The 22,046-nt window shown below is 39.9% G+C and overlaps 1 protein-coding gene across 1 annotated transcript in view; it reads left to right on the forward strand.

The window, feature by feature from the left end:
* The first annotated feature begins 4,086 nt into the window (after window positions 1-4,086).
* gpm6ab (glycoprotein M6Ab) overlaps window positions 4,087-22,046 on the forward strand; it is a 35,844-nt gene continuing 17,884 nt past the window's right edge. The window contains exon 1 of the mRNA XM_044186027.1: window positions 4,087-4,382. Coding sequence (XP_044041962.1) covers window positions 4,346-4,382 — 37 coding nt within the window. The 5' untranslated portion in view covers window positions 4,087-4,345. The remainder of the gene's footprint in view (window positions 4,383-22,046) is intronic.

The raw sequence follows: 22,046 nt of genomic DNA on the forward strand, positions 1-22,046 counted from the left end.
GTCCTAAAATCGGTCTCACGACAGAGACAGTGGTGGGATTGTAGGAAAGTAGAGATAAAGCAGCTCTTTCAGCAGTACACTTTCAATGTCACATGGCACATTACCAGATCTATGGAAGATCTAGAGACTGAAATTGTGGAACTGCAGAGTTTTGCAGAATCCACCAGAAATCAAGGTCTTGTTTCATAAGACCTCAAGTCTTAAAAATCTGCTCTTACAGACCTACTAAGCACTAAGGCTCAGGGGGTGCTGGTCTGGTCACATTTCCAGAGTGCAGCGCTTATGGATGCACCATCCAAGGTCTTCTTTGGATTAGAGAAGAAGAACGGGCAGAGCAGGTTTAATAATGCTGTATGTGCTACAGGACAAGAACTCAAGGACTCTAATGAGATACGAGCAGTGTGTTTTTACTCAGAGCTTTACAGCAGCGAGTATAAAGAAGATGAAGAACTGTTTGAATTCTTCTGTGAAGGGTCCCAGAAGACGTTAACGCTGAGTTGGAGGAACCACTGGCGTTGCAAGAACTTCTTAAAGCCCTGCAGGGCATGGAGGGGGGGAAAGGCCCCTGGCACTGATGGGATTCCAGGGGAGTTTTATAAAGAGTTCTGGAGGGAGATGGGTGAAGATCTAACTGTTTTACTGAGAGTTTTAAAGACTTGTTGCTGACAGAGCCTGACAGAGGAGGAGGTTAAGATGCTGCAGGAGTACAGTGGTGGAGTGGAAACTCCTGATGAGAATGATCCATTTCGAGAGCTGGTTTTTGCTCCAAATCTGGATAGGTTCTCAGGACCCTTATTAAATGTGATGTACTGTAAATATGTAGACTTGTACACAGTTAGGGAGGAAGGGGTTAAGGAAAGGGTTTGTATAAATGTTGTGAGAAAGCACTGAACAAATCTAAACTGGATGAGTCGACACAGTGTGGAGACAAAAACTGGATGTGGACAGTGGTGTGAAACCAGTATGGACGGTTACATATAAACCACCTCTAAAGAAAAGGACTGGTGATTTACAGTGGAGGATTTTATATGGTGCCATTGAAATAAATGTTTTTATCTTGGTGATCAACCCTGCAGTCGCAAGTGAATGTCCATTTTGTGGGGGAGTAGTTTTTCCTTGTTTTTATGCATGCAAAAGACTGTAACCTTTTTAATGCACTGGAGAATGTTTTTAGTCGGTTTGGGGAAAGGTAGACTAAGACTGCCTTCATTCTAGAAGTTGGCTATAAAAAGCTGATAGTAGGAAAGGATAGTGGGAAAGGCCAAACTGTCCATCTACAGCAGCAGGAAGAACAGAGTAGAAGATAGGCATATCATTGGTGAAAGCCAATCTGGGTTGATTTTAGATTTTTTTTTTAATGAATGAGCAACATGGATGATTTTATCAAAACGTGGTGCTATAATGATTCAATATGTTCTGTGGAAGATGATGACTTAAGATTCAATACTAATTTTAGGTAGCTGTTGAAGTGTTTGTGGTCTGAAATGCATTGTGTACAGCTTGGTTTATTTTCATGGTAATAATGTTCAGACTTTATGTAACTAATTTATTTATGTAAATAAAGGTTGTTTTTTTTTAAATCCCAAATCTCTCTCTCTCTCTCTCTCTCTCTCTCTCTCTCTCTCTCTCTCTCTCTCTCTCTCTCTCTCTCTCTCTCTCTCTCTCTCTCTACCCAACCGGCAGCAGCAGATGGCCACCCACCCTGAGTCTGGTTTCTTGTGGCTGACGTGCTGTGGTAACGTATTGTTACCACCAGAATGCAGGCTTGTGGTTCCTAAAAGTAGAATGAGAGCCAGAGCCCTCAGTTATCAAGCTCCTCTCCTGTGGAATCAGGTCCCAGTTTGGGTTTGGGAGCCAGACACCATCTCCACTTTTAAGAGTAGGCTTTAAGACTTTCCTCTTTGATAAAGCTTATTGTTAGGGCTGGCTTGGGTGAGTCCAGAACCATCCCAGGAGACTTCCCATGATGCACCTCTCTCCTCCTCTCCTCATCTGTATGCATTTTTATCCCATTAATGCATGTTACTAACTCAACATCTTCTCTCTCCTGTAGTTGTAGCCACATCTCTCCCCCTATCCTTGTGTGCTGCTGTGTTTCTCCCCTCCCTGTGTTCCTTGTCGGTCCCCTGTCTCTCTCTCTGCATGTGGGGATGTGTGTGTGTGTGTGTGTGTGTGTGTGTACTGGCCTGGGCGTGGCACTCTCGTCTCCCTCCAGCTGCTGAGCACCGGCACACCTGATGCTCATCATCCAATCAAGCCTCACAGTATATCTACCCGGCTCTACCCTTTATTCATTGCCAGATCATCTCAGTGCACCATTGTGGTACTTTTGCCACAGCCAAATCCTGACCCAGTCTAGTTTGCTCGTTTTTCCTGTCTGACCTTGTTTGTCTCTGCCTCAGATCCATTACCTGCCGGTGATCCCGGCCAGCGTGATCAACCAGAGTCTCTTCGGTCTCCAGTCAAGCTGCCTTCACCTCTCTGTCTGTCGCGCTACTCGAGCCACTTCCAGCACACTCTTCTCACCGCCTTCGCCCTCTGAGTGCTGCCAGTAAGCCATGAGCCTCATCGGAAGTCCTGCCGCCAGCACCAGCGTCCTCCACCTGCCTCGCTATTTTTGTAAAATAAATCTTGTTCATATTGAACAATAAGAACAAAATAAGGTCATAGTTCTTTAGCAGGGCACAAAGACACCAGTTTGCAATGCAAACACCTTAACACCTTAACAGCCAACATTTCATTTTGTAGTTAGGCTAACTCACAAAACAAATGTTGATACAGCTCATAGAAGATAAAAACCAGAAGCCTGCTAATAGCTTTGATTCTGCCCTTGATTCTATTGGGGACAATTGGGCGCAGGGAGGTTATAGTGACGGGACGTTTTATGTTTTGTCAAAGTGGCACACACTGGCTCAAACCCTGTAATTTTTAATTAGTTAAACAAATTCATTGTTACACATGTCATGTTTGCTGTTACCACTTGTCTTTTTGGCTATTTTGTAGTGGTTTTTATTATAGCTTTTCTGTTGTTAGGCCTTTGTTGTTTTTTTGCTATTTTTTTTGTGTCCTTTTTCACAGTAGACATTTACATGTCATTGCAGGAAACACACAGGTGTACTTAACATTAATGAAAGCTACAGTCCATTCAGGTCTTCCAGTTCCAGAGCTGTATGCATGCTGGCCCACGGGCATGGCTTAAAGGGACACTTGAATGGAGCCATCAGTAATGTCACATCTGGTCCTGTGTTGACAGAAAAACTCACAAATGAACACATAAGCCTCCATATAATGTCCTTAAGTTGTTATGGCTAAAGTGTTAGCAAACAGTTGCCTATTTCCAAATCCAGCAGACATAGAATAATATTAGCGTTCATTTGGAGTCGTATTTTCTGGTCACCTGATAAATGTAAGTCCAATATTTACTCATCTTTTGGCAGTGTTTTGGTCTCCATGCACCAAACAACTGCATGCTGCTGAAAACATGGACGATGAGAGGAGTGAGACGTAACAAAAATATTAAAATTGCAGGTGTAAACCCCAAAAATTTAGCTGAAAGACACTAAAAAGCTCTAGAGCTTAGTGGAACTGTGGGTTTGTTACAAGTGGCTCTACACATAGTAATTTGATCCAGTGTTCATCTGAAAATATCAATTACAGCTTAAATAGTTCCAGTGTAAAACCACAACTTGTTTTTTTTACTTTTTAGTTTGTGTACAGATTAAACAAACAAGACACAATGTGTTAATCTTCTTATCTAACTCTCGGCTAGAATGGGAATAAGCGTATTTAAACTGTAATTTTCTCACTTATGTCTAGTGGGATCTAGCCATGCATATAATTTTGCTCTCATTTGTCCATGCTTTATAATACTTTTCTCTGAGATTTTTATTTTGTCTAACAGTGTCTCAAAAATGAAAATCCAATTCAACTGAGTGTAAAAAAACAAAAGCTTTATTTGAAGAAAATATTATTGAATTTTGCTGATTACATTCAGGTTTTCTATTTTTCATACATACATTATTTAAAGAAATATCTGTATAGAAACCTAGAGCTATAGATACATACAGAGATAGAATGCTAGAAGAAGCCCAGATAGGCAGAGTGAGGAGAGAGAGCAGTGTTGGAACAGGGACTTCCCTGAGCCTCCATCATCTGCAGGGAGGCAAAGCCACACTAACACACACTGCCTCCCCACACACACACACACACACACACACACACACACACACACACACACACACACACACACACACACACACACACACACACACACTGTGCTGAGAGCTAGCAAGGGCTTTAAACAGCTTCACACTAAATAGAGACAAAGGGACTGTAACCTACCATAATGGAGGAAAACATGGATGAATCGCAAAGCCAGAAAGGTAGGATGGAAGAGCAATTTGTTAATTTGTATCTTTCATCAGCTGTGCTATTCTATCATTGTTCTGTTCATCCATCCCTCTCGGTATCATGGGATTCCTTTTGTGTATGTTGTGGGCAGAGAGAAAGAAGACAGTATACATGTCCTTGCAGAAAAAAACAAAGCATAGATTTTTGTCTGTATTTTGTCTGTCATTTAATTTGCACAATTTCTTGACACAATTCCCATAGACTGTTTTCCTCATCGTTCTTCCAAGCAAATGGAAAGATAGGCTGTGAATTTTAATCATGCCATCTATATGTCTGCTTATGATAATACCACGGATTATACAACCCTATTTTGTTGTGTGGTTTTGGATACATAAATAAGGGGATTGTTTGGGTTTAGGATGAGAAGAGATGGCAGACACTGGAGGGTTGGTGTTTTGGAGGCTGGACAGACAGATGGATGGACAGATGGATGGATGGAGGAGGTGGGAGTGGCAGGGGGGAGGAAAGGGGTAGAAGAGGGTGATAGAAGGAGGGAGTTGGGACAAAACCTTGCAATAAAGACTAAAAATCAGAGGGAGGAGGGATATGTCGAACAGTGATTGATGCATCCATTGGGATTTTCTTTGTTAGCCTCCATTGTTGATGCTTCACGCTTGTCTGAACGCCTTTCCCTCTTCTCTCTCCCTCGCACTCTATCTCCTTTTTTTCTGCTGTCTGTGTCTCTCCCTCCATTTTCCCTCCATTTTCTTCCTCTCTATCACTAGCCCTTTCCCTTTATGTTTTTTTCTTCAGTCATTCTGACTCAGTATGTTTCAGACTGGATTTTCTGTGTCTATCAGTGTGTCTCTCTGCCTCTGCAGGTCTTTTTCTTGTTTTCTCTGTCTGTCTTTGTCTGCCTCTCTCTCCCTAACCCTCTATTTTGACTCATCTCTTGCTCACCTCTATCTCACTCTCAGTTCCCTCCCTCTCTTCCTCGCTCATTCCCAGCCTTTTGTTTTTTAAACAATTTTTCTTCCTCCATTCATTTTTATCTATCATATCTTACACAATCCATTTAAATCATAGGTAATCTCTGTTTGTTTTTTTGCAGATAGTGTATGCATGTTTTTTATGGCATCCTCCCGTATCATTGTTGTTGTTAGTGGCGGCAATAATGGGTGTGTCCATTTTCTTCAATGCACCTTTAGTCTGAAATCAAACACAAGCGGTGCTGCTAACACAGATTCAGAAATGCAAACAACGATGGAGTTGTTTTTAATGAAAAATAAATGATTATTTGCATTTATCACCGTATGAATGTATGTAGCGCTGTATGTATGGTAATACCATTATGGAATTGTCGTCTGTTGTATGATAGGTGGATTAATGTGAGGAACAGGCATGGAGGCATGATTTTGCATTCCAGACACTTTTTCTTTTCTTTTTTTTTATTTTCTTGCTGTCAACCATCCCACATCGGTCTCATTCTCTTCATCTTTATTGCTTTCTTTTTACATCCTCATTTAGTTTAGTTCTCAGTGGCCTCCCCCCTCTCTCTCCCTCTTCTTCTAGTTTTAATAAATGGGATGCACACAGCTGAAAAAATACAGGTGTGTGTGTGAGGAAATATGGCAAGTGGAGGAGGAAAGTGTGAATCTATAAGACAGGACAGAATAAGCGAGTGATGCAGAGCGGCTGTTAAGAGACATGAAAAGAGAAACTGTTCTGTATGACATTCATGGCCTTCATTTTTAATAGATAAATTAAGTTTAATTTTAATAGTGATAGTACTGATGATACTTTTCACATATTTAATGCTGGGATGCATAGTTTCTTATTTAGAAAATGTGTCCATTTGCTTATATGTCAGAGATCTGGTTTAGGTCTTAACAGTCTTATGGTTTTATCAGTTTAAATCAAGGTTTAACTGTTAAGCTTGTTGCACAAACTGAGCAATTCTCTGCACTTTTGATAACATTTTAGAAAAACTGGCTGTTTCTTTGCTTATTTTGCTGAGCTTGGCTGACAAGATGACTGGCACATGTGACTGATGGTGTGTTGCCGATGTGTTCCTGGCTAATATCATTAATAATGAACAATTCAGCTGTGCATAATGCAACATTAGGATTCTAAATTCTAGTTAAGAGTCTAATTAATTACTAATTATTACACAGCATACCCATTAAATCTAGCAGTCTAAGTCCAATTTAATAATAAAAATTGATTACATGAATGATCTCGAATTAGATAACCAGTTAAAAATGAAATTATGCAACACAATTAGAACAAAAACTAATCACAGCCAGAGTGTTGAATTTGTCACCTAAACCTTGACCTAAACTTTGTGTTGCTGATTGGTGTTGGACTCAATTGATTCTCATTAGAAGTTCTCTAGACTTTTGATGCATTTGGTCATCAAGTAATAAAGGCTGAAAATGATCACATGACCATATATTACTTACCAGGTGTTGCCTTGAGTTTGCCATTGATTACTGGCAAGTACATCACATGAATTGGACCAATGAAAAAGACTGGCTGTAGAGCAGAATGTAAGGTTCAAGGTACATTTATTTGCCATTCTACAGCACAGGGCTGCACAATGAAATTAAAGTTGTGGCCCCCTTCACACTACACACACAGAACATAAATACAAATATTTAGGGGTCCAAGCAGTGAAGTTCGCTGCTGGAGCCCTATATCCCAAATTCCCTCTGTAAAAACCTTTGACAACAAAATGAAACAAGAATTTTGAACCTGGCTTTACCCAATGTTCAGATTTCTGTTGAAATGTATGCAAATTAGCACATTTTAATTAGATAATGCCTCATTTGCATATTTAAATATAAAATTTCATAAAACTTGTACTACAAAAAAATAATTGTCTTAATGTATATAATCAACTGGGAAGTTTCATGGTAATATTTATTTGTTAAATTTTTTACCTCTGTCTCTCCTTAAGGTCCCATATTATGCTAATTTTTAGGTTCATACTTTAATTTTGGGCCCTACTAGGTTTACATGCTTTAATGTTCAAACACACTCTTTTTCTCATACTTGCTGTAGCACCTCTATTCACCCTCTGACACACTCCATTTTAACTCCTGTCACTTTAACCGCCTCTAAACCAAAAACTTCACCACCGCACATGTTAAAGTGGGAATCTCATCCGAAATCATGGAGAAATGAACAACATCGGCAATCATGTTCTTTTCACTTGAGAAGTTTTTACTTGTCAAACAATTATTGCCATATTGCTATGGCAATGGCTGCGCATGTAGATGCAGCGGCTGGTAGCTCCTTCAAACTTGCTACATTTTTGTTTTAAATTGGGGTTGTTTTTTTTTTTACAACCCTTTTAAAATGCTGTAGAGAATATTGTATAACTTGTATTGTGATCTGTCAATACTGTAATCAGAATCAGAATTAGAATCAGAAATACTTTATTGATCCCCGTAGGGAAACTCTTTGTTACAGCAGCTCGTCTTTACGTCAGTGCACACAGAAGAAAGTACTAGAAAACGATATGATACACTATAAACACTATAAACAGGTCAGAAATAAATTAAGTATCATGTCAGTATAAGTATAAGATAAACTAAGTGTCGAGTACCAAGTGGGTTACTGGTTGATGGTGAAGTACAGTATAAAATACAATGTCACTAATTATGTAATAAATAATATTAATAAGCGGAGGTGCATGTACTGTCAAGAGTAATTGAGGTATATAGTATCAGTAGCAATAAATAAGAAAAGAAACTAACAAGGGAAAACTAATATTGCACGGAAGTAGTACTCAGAATATTGCACAATTATTATTAATTATGGCGGAGATGTAATGCTCAATGTCCAGTTTAGTGACCTAGGGTCATACAGACTAACCCTTAGAGGGAGGAGTTAAATAGTTTGATGGCCACAGGCAGGAATGACTTCCTGTGGCGCTCTGTGGTGCTTTTTGGTGGGATGAGTCTATCATGAAGTTGACTGTGAAACAGAAATGTCTTGTGTTGCTTACAGTCATTATTTATTACCAGCAAAACTCTTTCACATCATCATAGTCAGAGTGATAAATGAACCAGGTTTTTCATATCACCTGTTTGAACAGTGAAAATACATAAAACCTTTGTGAAAGAACATGATATATTTCTCTAATACCACACAAAGAGCATCAGGTATTTATCCAGTCTTCAGGGTCAGGCTCCTCAACCCGGGGAGAAGAGTGTCCCTGAAGTCTGGACATAACAGTCACTAGGATGTTTTGTAGTTCCATGTCATCATTATCAGTGTGCTGTTCTCATCTCGCAATCCAAACAATCATACACAGATGAAGTATTGACGCCAAACAATTATAATAACATCTTATGTTATTATATCAGAGAGTCTGTTTGTTCTTGCCATTACAGTAGCAAAGCCATAACTTTTATGTAAACTGTCCAGATCATGTCCTCCATCGGGGGAAAAGAGTTTCTGGTATACTGAAGTTGTGTCAGCTGGTGATGGACCTTTATATATATTAAAAATTAGAATAGGATAAAAGTAAAAATAAAAACAATATATACAGTTACTTATATACATAACAGAAAGTTCCATATAATTTATTTATGGAAAAAATAATAATGGAAGCCAGACATAACCTCCACTGTTAGGTCTTGTCAGCAGCCTGGATGCTGTATGTTTATCATTATTATGTAGGCTGTTAAAATCATTTACACATGCACACACCGTATAATTACCATACATTGTTTGTTAGTTGTCCAGCATGTGTAGAAGTGATATCATGGAACCAGTTTACCGCTGTTATTTACCACTTTGACAGCAATTCACGTGATGCTTTAAATTTTAACAGTGTCTCCCAAATGTATTGAATATTATTATTATCTTGCAAGACGTTTAGGTGCTGTTATCTGAGATTATGCTTCTCTTAAACCCTATTGCAACAGGATTAACATTACAGGGGGAGGTGGGGAATAAGATATTCACTGCACCTCGGTAATTTAAATCATCGTGCCATTGCAAATTTACAGATGAGGTCTGTAATAGACATGGACATTCATCAGGACAAAGCCAAAAGAGAGGGGTGCTGGAGGATTGAAGGTACTGTGTGGGTGAATTTGAGTCACTTTCTCAGAGTCATATCTCAGTCAAATCTTATGATAGATAATGATATCATTTACTGTGACTCACACTTCTTGAGGATATCATTATCTTCGATGTCCATCACGAATAAACGTCCAAAATCCACATAGTTGTCTGTATGAACAGCAAACTGCAAAAGTTTGGTAAAGTTGGAAAGATATGCACAGATTCAAACTTCCTGGATCAATAACTCCTAAGTGAAATGTTGTTAAAACATAAACAACCTGTCTTTCCTACTATAGTAAGGTAGACAACGAGCTACAACCTAATTTTCACCAAAACGAGCCGTCCTCCGATCTGGACAAATAATTGGCCTCTATGTACAGCCGAGTGCGCAGGGGCCGTATAAAAAGTGCAACGCAGACAAGAGATACTACAAAAATAGTCAGTATACTTCACTCTTATACCGTGTAGTGTCACCAAAATCACTTCACATATAAGTGGTCTCCTGTTGGTCATACTACAACACTCAGTTTGGAGAAATGTGCTTTTGTGTAATTTGGGGGTGTTTTAATATCCAATAAGTTCACTGTTATACAGTGCAGTGTCCCCAAAATCACATTACACATCAGTGGTCTCCTGTTGGTCATACTACAACACTTCGTTTGGAGAGCAGACCCCTGATGGTTATACAAAACCACCTAGTTTTTAAAGATTTTTTGCATAAGTTTGATTAATTTTAACCAGAATCTCTTTAGCATTGAAACCATGTAGGAAGGTGTCCTATTTGCTTTCCACAAACCAGAGCATTGGTTTAGGCTTTATGAATTGACATACTGTACAGACTCAAACACAGTATCCATCTTATTTACTAAACTGCTTCTTCTGTGAAGGATGAAAATTTGGTTTAGGAGCCTAAAGTGTTGTAGTATAACCATTGGGAGACCATTGAGGTGTGAAGTGATTAAGGTGACACTACACTAAAGTTTTTAATATTTAAAATCCCTAAAATTATGCAAAAGCCCTTTTACCCCCAAAATAAGCATAGCAGGAGACCCCTGGTGGCTGAACTGAATTTATGGTACTACACACCAAACTGTGTGTAGTATAACCAGCAGGAGACCCCTGATGTGTGATGTGATTTTGGGTACACTGCACTGTATAAGAGTGAAGTTATTGAATATTTTTGAAGTATCTCTTTTCGGCATTGCACTTTTTGTGAAGTGATTTTGGGGACAATATACACTGTATGTATTGAATATCAAAATTCCCCAAAATTATGCAAAAGCCTTTTCCCCAAAAATAAGTGTTGTAGTATTACCAACAGGAGACCAGTGATGTGTGAAGTGATTTTGGGGACACTGCACTATATAAAAATGTAGCTCATTGTCTACCTTACTATGGTAGGAAAGAGACGTCATTTGTGTTTTAACAATTTGCTTAGGAGTTCGAATCTGTGAATAACAGGAACTGCTATTAGCTAATTCAGCATACTTGTAATGGGTCAAAAGAGATTACCAGAACCTTCCTGTAGCTGACATTACAACAGCCCATTTGATGAGCTCTTGCTCTTCTCATGGCTTTTTCTGTTGTCATATTGGTCCCAAATAGGCCTATCTTGGTGTTAGCATGTTTCCATCTATCAAATTAGCAAAAACATTTTACTTCCTTCATTTTCACACAAACATCAAACTGAGTTGATAAAAAAAAGTAGACGAGCAGTTCTTCATGCAGAAAAATCTCAGAGATCCACTTTAAAACACAAGGCCGTGGTGGAATGTAATTTACAGTAGGACCAGCAAGTTCACCGAAAACAGCAAGTAATTATGGCTGTACTTTTTACTGGGGTGGGGGTGAAACATCACCCATATATGCCCTCGGGACGGAATTAGAATCACTGACCTATAATTTTAAAATCTCCCCACCTCCCCTAGAGCAATAAATCCTGTCCAAAAGGGGCTTTGGTCTGGGTCATACTTCTCCAAATACAAATATTGATGGAATTCCATGATCAATGGGAACTTGGTTTTGAAACTCATCATCAGCTGCATCATCTCATATAAGAATTTCTTATCTATGTTATTTACTGTATCCTGTTAGGACTTGTTGCATCAACAAACCCCCAAATTCTCCACAGGGATCATTAAAATTTCATGTTCTCTAATCTAATCTGAAAGTGTGAAAGATTTGAAAGAGAAAGTGTGACAGAGACACACTGAGAGGTTTTGATCTGTTTTTCCTGTAGCAGGTCATCCTGCTGAGGATTTAGCACTGCTTTTAGAGATTTGTGGGGCTTAATTGGAAAGGCAGGTTCTTTATCTAAATTTCAGGCTGTTTGTTTTTTCATGTTAGGGTCAAGTGGAAATCTCAGGTTGTTACATATATATATATTTCTAGTCATTTATTTGTTCTCAAGTTATTATAAATTAATACCGTGAGTTCTAATCTGTAGTTTAGATTCAGCAAGGTTGGTTAGTTTACTGGAGTTGTTAATGATGTTGTTATGATGACAGATAATTGCATGATTGTGTATTTTTATGTGTAACTATCTTCACTGCAAGCATTCTTTGGATAGTTACTGTTACAGTTTTAATGGTATTTGCTCCTTACACAGTTGAGATGAACTGAACTCCTACCCCACTCATTTAGCCTGCATATTTACATTTAAAGTAATGGAGCAGGAGCAATCAACACAGGTGAGCACACATCACTCACCTGATATATGTAAAACGTTACAGAGGAATCCCTTTGACTTCTTTGTGTGTAGATAAAAGGACCATACCATGTTTTTACCAAGTTTTATCTCCTTAACTAAAGAATTCTGTAAACATTACACTGTTGCTCACCATTTATCAATGCACGCGAATGTATGTGTCCTGTATGTGCACTGGTTTCCATTCATTTCCGTGTGATATGAAAATCTAATACATTCCTGAAACTTGTGAACACACACATTGAACATCTTGTCTTGACGACAATGTAAAAAAAAAAAGCATAGACTTTACTGGACGTCACTGTGATAAGTCTGGGCTTCACTGTGATAACTTCACTGTGATAAGTCTGCTTTTCATACTGTATGGAAATGAGTGAAAGCCAATAGTTGCCCGGGAAGTCAGAAAAAATAATTAAAACCATTTAAAACACTGCAGTTTGTAACATGATTTGCAATGATGTAAAATATTTTTATTATGGTCTAAAATATGCAAATGTTGTCCTTTAAGTCTTAAAATCAAATCAAATCATAAGCCACTTGATATGCTGCCTTAAAAAAGCAAACTGAATTAAATGTCAGATAGATTGAAGCAAAAAAAAGCAATATAATTAGAATTAGGCGACGTATAAGATGGTTTACTTCTTAAAATTTGTGGTGATATACTGTAAATGCATTCTATTTATCCTTTATCCTCTGATTAGATGTTATGTCAGAAAGTGGCTGCTAAAAAATTTCTCACCCAGTGCCTTCCTCTGAAATAGATTTATCGACAACCTAATCAACATGAAGTGTGTTTTCATTAAAAAGTAAAATTTAAAGTCTCCATCATCTAATAGCCAAAACAGATTGGGCCCTATCAGAAATTAGCCTTGCAGTTCCCAGCTGTAGTGAAGTACCCACAGCCAGAGAGAAAAATGTTTTTACATGAAAATAATTTCTTGCTTTAAATACTTTTACTCTAATTTGAACAAATGAGAAACCAAAGTGACAGGATCATGGGTACTGGAAATAAAATAATACTTCCTCAAACCTCAAACTTGTTTTATATATTAATATATATTAAAGAACACCTCACTTATTATATCTTCACAGAACTTCGGTAATTGTCCACATTAGGTTAGCGATGGCATGTCCTTTTTTCTAAAGTCTCTGCTGTGTCTATCAATGTCCAAAAAAAAAAGGGTGCCTTGGCTTTTAGAAGTCCACCATGTAACAATGGGAGAGATGTATATGGAATTAATGACACTTGTTCTTTCTGGATTTATGTAAGTTCTTACTATTACCATCCTCAAAACAGAAAGGAATCGGCCTGACCCTGAACATAATGGATGGTTGTGGACTGAATACATGCTACACCCATGGAAGTATATCATTTGGGCTTCACTTAAGATTCCAAAGTAACTCTCATAGATAACTAATGGTATGTCGTCTTTAATCAGACTTTTTAACTAGGACAATCTGGCAGGGGGAGAAGGGTCTCAGAAAAATTGTGATTATTGAGTTTGAGTTTGTAGCACTACTTCTTTGGAGACAGTCTCTTCTCTTGTCTAAACAAGGTGCACATCACAACTCAATCTAGTTATCCAGTCATTGTTAAATTTAGTTCAGTCAAATAGGAGACATAAAACATTTAATTTCATGCGATTTTTCCCAGGAAAGAACTGACTAGAGATTGTCTCACTCTAAATAACCGCTGAATGTGTTATAATTACTCATTACAGTGCTTTTCAGGAAAAAGTTAGAAGGGGCTTATGGTATGTTCTTAGCTTGGGATTGATGGTTTATCTAGGCATAACTTATGTGGCCACTTCCTAAACCTGCAGAAAAGGCAATGATTATTTGCCCAGAATAATTTTAAACATATATTTATAATTTATTGTAGACATCAATGGGAAAACTGACTGAGGAGTCAAACAACTGAAAGTGGACCTTGTGTATTTGTCTCATATCCATTTCATTATTATGACCACTAATAGAAAGAAACTTAATGGAGAGAAGAGTAAGTCAATACAAATTGACTTAACAGGACTGTGGGTAAGAGTGGAGAGAGCAGGGGAGGAGGAAATATGGAGAGAAACAGATAGAAGAAATGGAAACTAGCTTAACACAAGGTCCATTCTGCTGCATGTTTGCATCATATTTAGACACTGTAGCTAATTGGACTAACCTTAACCCTGATTGCAACATCTTATTACTCTGCGAGTGGTTGGATTGTCTGACCAAGTGTTTGATCCAGATATCATGTCTGGGCAGACGCACATTTCTTGCACAAACATCAGCCCAAAATTTGGAATTTACTGAGCACATTCATGCTCCCCAGAGAATTAACCTTTTCGATATTGAATTTCTCTAGTACCACCCGCAGGTCAGAATGTCATCTTTTTACATAAGATATCTCAAAATCAGAGCACGTTCATCCTCCCAAGGGCATGAATCTTTTTGATTGTAATACCCACATGACCCCTCTCGCGCCACCATCGGGTTCTATGAGGTATTTATCTTCTTACATTTATCTCGGTGAGGAGTTGTGGCTGACCCCGTTGCTGGGTATGATGTGCTTTTTTAGATGTTACCTCTTAATTATTCATCAATGCACAGACCTACACTACATAATCACACAAACATCAAGGTGACTGGCAGTTTTTCCAGTTTTCACCATCTTTGGAGCAGCTCCAACATTAGTCTGTGGATGACCTCATCACTAGTCTGTCTTTCTGCTGTTTACCTTAAGGGGGGACTGGTTCAAATTTTCCATTTACAATAAAGAAAAATAACACTCTCTTTATGAATTGTTTGTCAGGGGGATTTTCCTTTTAACTGTAAGAAGATCTTACAGTTAATTAGTTGTTATTTTAATGGCCTTACAGTATGTATTCTATTTCTGTAGTGTTGAATTGGGTGGGTGAAAGAGCTGCTAAAGAAATGTCTTTAGTCTGTTGGGATTCAGGTAGGGCAGGTTTGGTTATTAGCAAAAATATCAAATATATTTATGAATATTAATAGAATTATTAATATGATAACAATTATTAATATGGAGCACCACCCTGGAATCAGGGACCAATGACCAAACGTGAAAGGTACAGGATCATTATGGGGAATATCAGGATCTAAACAGTCTGTCTTTGTCTCTGACGTGGTGAGGCAAGGCGAGGCCCAACAAGCCCAACAATTCAAGTCTGAATTTCAGTGGAAGGTTTCAGTGTCCTGTGATCAGGCGGGTGTTGTGGCACCCTCACTTTCACAGAAACATGATTCCCATGCCCCATCACAGCCCTTTTGCCAACCTACCAGGCCAGGGAAGAGTAAAGGCTTCTATCACTCGCTGTTGTCGCTGACACTGGCACTGTTGCTGGCTGTGATGACAGATTAGAGAATAAGAATAAATCAGAGGTATAAAATGGCTATTTAACTAGTTAGTAATGTAGAATTTCTTTTGAAACTTGTCTTGTTATGTGATGTCTCAGCTAACATTAGCCAGTCAACATAAAATGAAATAGGCTATCCTAGTTGTTGTGCTAGCTAACTAGCTACCTCAATCATTCCGAATGCAAGCCAACAAACTTAACGTTAATGCAAACTAATTGTGGCTGACCAGTGGTGGAAGAAGTATTCAGATCCTTTAGCTGTTACTAAATTAAAAGTTGTTATTGTATCAGTTACTTCCTAGGCTGCTCACACACACGGAAATGACCACTAATTTTCTTTAAACCTACAACTAAGATCTATATCGTGGATACTGGAACAGGGCCGGAGGCAGCAGGGCTTGTGGTGGTCACCTCCCACCCCTAAAACCCCCACACTTATAAAATCACTGCTCCACCCATGCCTGTGATGGTCTGTGATGCAGTTGTTGAACATTTTGTGTTACTTTGCAACTAACTTCTATAATTCTTACATTTGTTAGACAGCTGGGAAAAGATCTAGATTGTTTTAACACCTCAAAATTCAGTCCCAGTTTAACTTCAAATGTAGTTTTATTTTAGCAGGTAAACATGAGCAGTAACAGGACCATTCCAATAGTGTGCCCTTTAACAAAATTAGCTGATTAATAGTTAAAATAATTTCTCCTGTGTGTAGCCTGCCTGGGTACTGTCTGCCTATCTGAAAGGCATCATCACTATAATATGATTGGTCTCTCTGAGGCTTTCCCCTTCTACTTTCTCTTTTATTGCTGCTCTGTATCCTTTTTCTCATGATAATCGTAATGCTTGATGAGTTTTCACAAATCCATGCTGTAGTGGACAGCCTTCCTGCAAATATCATAGGTGCTGATATTTTCATTAACAGAAAAGAGAAAAATTACTACATTATCCCACAGTTTTGCTCAGTTTTGTATCTAGATGACGGCTAATCTCCTCTTTGACAGACTGGTGAAAACTGAGATGCCTGTGATGTGTGAGCTTTCAGGATTCTTACATTACAGTGGTCTGTTCATTGACACAAAGTGCAAAAAGCCTTGCAGATAGTGCAGTAGTACATAGTTTACATGGTGTGTGTGTGTGTGTGTCACAGAACATATCCATATAATCCATATGAAAAAGAGCCTTTTGTAGATCTGCTTCAGACTTGAACAAAAGTCATGCATTATCATCTTGTTTTAATAATCACAACTTGAAAAGAGTGTCTGTGTGAGAGACCTCAATAATCCTCTCTCAGAGCTAAGCCACTGATCCAGACAAAGCAGAAGTACGGAGCAAGGTGGAATGGGTCAGTCGCCAGGTGCATTAACAGCGATGAATAAAGGCCTGGACAGAGGTCAGCGACTACTTGTCAGGAAACAGGAAGCCTCGGGAACACTGGAAGTGGGAGAGGCTAGTGGCAGAGCTGGGCAGGGTGATGTGGGCATATTCCAGAAGAGTTGTTTGAACCAGGAGGCTGGGTTGTGGGAGGCCATGCATGGTTGTCTCCATCGCCTGATTTACGCGCTATGCCTGGCTGTTGGACTGAGGGTGGAAGCCAGTGTAAAGGCTGAGCGTGGCACCCAGGAGGCTGCAAAACTCAATCCAGATACGAAAGGTAAACTGGGGAACCCTGGTCAGAGACGATGTCTCCAGGGAGGCCATGCAGTCTGAACACCTGACTAAGCATAATTTCTGCTGACTTTGGCAGAAAGTAATTTGGGTAATGGAATGAAATGGGCTGTTTTTGGGAACCGGTCAACAACAGTGAGGATGACAGTGTTACCCTCTGATGATGAGAGGCCGGTGATGAAGTCCAGAGCAATGTGAGACCAAGGGCAATGAGGAACAGGTAAAGGTTGCAGGAGCCCCACTGGAGCTTGGCAAGAGTTCTTGTTTTGGGAACAGGGACAGGCAGTGACAAACTCCTTAGCATCTGGTTCCATGGAACCCCACCAGAATCGCTGCTGCAAGAGAGATGAAGTCCTCGCCACCCCTGGGTGGCCAACCAGGAAAAATGTCCCCATTGCAGAACCTGGGAGCGAAGACCAGCTGGCACACAGAGACAATTGCTAGGACAAGTACTGCGAGCAAGGTGTTCAGAGAGCTAGTTCTTTACCTTCCTTTCACCTTCCCAAGTAGACCATACCAATGACACAGGAAGGAGGCAGAATTTCCCTAGGCTGGACAGGTGAGCCCTCCACTTGGTAAATGTGTGCATTCGGCTTAGTATTCTTGGAGCCTGGGTGATAAGAAAAAGAGAAATTAAAATGGGAACTTCCCAGTCGAGGACCACTTTTACCTTGGAGGGGTCCATCTGGATACTGTCGGCGGCCACCACGAAGCCCAGGAAGGAGATCTTGGAGATGTGAAACTTTCACGTTTTGGCCTTCACGAAGAGTGTATTTTCTATGAACCTCTGGTGAATACATTTCACATGCTCCAAATGCTCCTGCTGGGATCTGGAGAAGATCAGGATGTTATCTAGGTTAATGAACACAAAGTCATTAATAAAGTCTCTGAGATTGTCATTTGCTGGAGCCTGGAAGACGAAGTTTGTGAGACTGAACAGCATCACCAGGTACTCATAGTGTCCGCTGGGTGTGTTGAAGGCAGTCTCTTTTATGCTCACCACTAAATGGACTGTACTTGTATAGCACTTTTCTAGCCTTCTGACCACTCAAAGCACTTCACACTACCATTCACACACTGCTCATCAGTCCAAAGAAACTAACTAATTATTCACACACACCGAAGGCACAGCCCTCGGGAGCCTTCCCCAAGGTGACGATTGAACCGCCGCACTTCTGATTGGTGGACAACCTGCTCTACCACTAAACCACAGCTGACCATTCATATACAATAAGAAAATATTTTTATGTGCATTTTTTTGTGATGTAATTTGTATATAAATCCCAAAATATATTTGTGAATCCTTCTGTGTGCATTCATTAATATTGAGACTGCTCTAACTCCAGTGTCCAATATCTTTCATCCAAAACCAGGCAGAAGTCAAAACCAGGCAGGGAAACAAAGAAGGCAATTAACCAGGTAAAGGGCAGGCAAAGAATCAAGTTCTGGAAAATCAGGCAGGGGTTCAGGCAGGCAAGAAACAAGAACCCTGGAATACTTAGCTCAATTAAAATCTGGCAGAGGACTAGTGGAAGTGGGCTGGTATTTATACTACTGAGGTAATCAGAGGGAATGTGGAGCAGGTGAGTAAGTGGGTGAAGCAGGTCAGGTGGTGAAAGGGGTATAGGAGGGCAGGAGGGAGTGGCTGGGTCTCTGTGCCTGTCCATCTGCCTCAGAGGTGTCTCACTAATGTGGCCTGAATCTTATTCTTTAAGTGAAAAAGTGACAGCCAACTGGACATGGAATGACTTGTGTGTATAAAGAACCACAATTTACATGCAGCACATTAGCAATGAATGTTTTATTAAATGGAGTCAGTCAGTGATTGCCCCCTAAACCTAATAACTGGTTGGGCCACCCTAAGCAGCAACAACTGCAATCAAGCATTTGCGATAACTTGCAATGAGTCTTTTACAGCGCTGTGGAGGAATTTTGGCAGACATCTTTGCAGAATTGTTGTAATTCAGCCACATTGGAGGGTTTTCGAGAATGAACTGGCTTTTTATGGTCATGCCACAGCATCTCAATAGGATTCAGGTCAGGACTTTGACTAGGCCACTCCAAAGTCTTCATTTTGTTCTTCTTCAGCCATTCAGAGGTGGACTTGCTGGTGTGTTTTGGATCATTGTCCTGCTGCAGAACCAAAGTTCGCTTCAGCTTGAGGTCACAGATGTACAGTCATCTGGTCAACAGATGGCCGGATCATCAAGATGTTTTCCGGCAAAAATGAGATGAGCCTTAATGTTCCTTTTGCTCAGCAGTGGTTTTCGTCTTGGAACTCTGCCATGCAGGCCATTTTGCCCAGTCTCTTTCTTATGGTGGAGTCATGAACACTGACCTTAACTGAGGCAAGTGCGGCCTGCAGTTCTTTGGATGTGACCTCTTGGATGAGTCGTCGCTGCGCTCTTGGGGTAATTTTGGTCGGCTGGCCACTCCTAGGAAGGTTCACCACTGTTCCATGTTTTCGCCATTTGTGGATAATGGCTCTCACTGTGGTTCGCTGGAGTCCCAAAGCTTTAGAAATGGCTTTATAACATTTTCCAGTCTGATAGATCTCAATCACTTTCTTTCTTATTTGTTCCTGAATTTCTTGGGATCTTGGCATGATGTCTAGCTTTTGCTTCACTTTGTCAGGCAGGTCCTATTTAATTGGTTTCTTGATTGAGAACAGGTGTGGCAGTATTTAGGCCTGTGTGTGGCTAGAGAAATTTAACTCAGGTGTGATAAACCACCGTTAAGTTATGTTTTAATAGGAGGGGCAATCACTTTTTCACACTGCCAACACTGCCACCTAGTGGCGATTATGAGATATAAACTTTTCGCATTTATAGCGCCAGCTAGTGGCTGATTAGCACCAAATTTTGCAATGAGCCTCGGTGGGGCATGGGAAGGAACTGACTTAAGTTTCGTGTTAATCGGCCAAATCTATGTGGAGATATGACATCATTTCCTGATTCACTGCAACCTATAGGAAGTTGTTCTGATATACTTCTTCTTTTCCTTTCGGCTGTTCCCTTTCAGGGGTCGCCACAGCGAATCATGTGTCTCCATCTAACCCTGTCCTCTGCATCCTCTTCACTCACACCAATTAACTTCATGTCCTCTCTCCCTACGAACACACCTTCCTCCTCTCCTTCTTCGTCTTTGACCAACAGTAGTCCAATTTCCACTGGTACCCTGCAGGTCAACAGCACCGGTGGCGGCCGTTGTTAACCCGGGCCCCGACCTATCCGGTATGGAAGTCATTTTCACGATTCGCATTTTTAATTTGGCATGTGCTTTACGTCGGATGCCTTTCCTGACACAACCTTCTACATTTATCCAGACTTGGGACTGGCACAAGAAGACACTGGCTTGTGCCCCCTTGCGGTTGCATTAGGAAGTTGTTCTGATATAACTTGAGCATTTTTTGGAGTATCAAAATTCTTTTGATAATTTTTGATCATGAGGGTCCATAGATTCCACATGCAAAATTTTGTGCAGATCGAACTCACGGCCTAGATTGAGTTCTAACGAGTAGGTTTTGCATATTTTGCAAATTTGCGAATTATTGTGATTATACAGCCACCTGCTTGTGGACATGTGTCATTTTCGGAGTATGAGGTGGGCGCACGGGTATATATCACCCCTGTGAATTTCACTTGCATACCTTTTACGGTGTAGACTGCAGTACCAACGGAAAAATAAAAAAATGTAAAAATCTGAATGATTTCAATAGGGTTCCCAGCACCACTGGGTACAGCCCACTCGGGCTTGGTCCAGGAAAAAACAAAAAAACAAATGAGAACAGACTTTGTGTCTATGCAAATGGATGTTGCGCGTGAGTGTTTTTGTTGTGTGCGTATGTTCATCCCTGTGTGTGAAAATGTGCATTAGTGTGACTGTAATGTTCGCAGAGCCGTGATGTTGCCATGACAACGCTACAGGCTAAGTGGGTCATCAGGCTCCTACCACACCCTTGTTGGCATGGCAACAAGGTTGGTCAATTAAACCTGAGCAGCACAATGACTCACACACACACATACACACAAGCAGACAAACAAACCCCTTTCTTTGTAACAGGGAGGTGAATGAGGGAAAGGATACGTGTGTGATTCTCTTTATCTTTCTCTCACTTTCTGTAGGATTGCCGCACTGCCTACATAGATAGGGTTCAGTGAGTCGGAGTGGTTGCATGTCTGCTTATTTTGAAGACCATGTGTGCACATATGAGTGTGTTAAAGCTGATATGAACTGAAAGCTGCTGACATTATAATTATTATTATTATTATTATTATTATTTAACTGTAATATCTTATTAAAGTAAACAGAAGATCAGTTAAACAATCGCATAATACAACAGTCCATATTAAATTGAATTATTTGTTACGACACACCTATTTGCACTGCTCCAGTTGTACTAGAGACATAATGTTAAGGTGTGTATATGTCAAATAATAAGTGCAGGAGGAAAACATTTGCGTTTTTCTAATCCTTTTACCTTTTAAGATTCTATAGTGTTGCCTGCACTCCTAACGTTACAATTTAAATGTTTTCAAAGGGAACACATTGTCATGAACATGGATATGTGAGTTGTTGAAGTATTTCTGGACTGAAAACCTTTCCCCAGTAATGTGGCCTTTTCCCCTCACCAAGCGATTATTACCCTTTATCTGGTTGCAACTGCAGCAAATCACAATTACAAAGGCACTCACACAAGTGAGTCATTTTGAAATGCATTGCATTGAAATGAATTGTTGGTGCATCATTCATAGACACTGCACAATTATATAATGTGGGAGGTGGAGAACTCAACATATGCCAAACACAGGAGGATAGCATAGAAAAATATCACAAGAGTGATCACAAGTAAATCTTCACCATCACTGATTGAGAGACAC

This window comes from Siniperca chuatsi, linkage group LG3 (assembly GCF_020085105.1).
Source record: "Siniperca chuatsi isolate FFG_IHB_CAS linkage group LG3, ASM2008510v1, whole genome shotgun sequence".
Classification (NCBI taxonomy): domain Eukaryota; kingdom Metazoa; phylum Chordata; class Actinopteri; order Centrarchiformes; family Sinipercidae; genus Siniperca; species Siniperca chuatsi.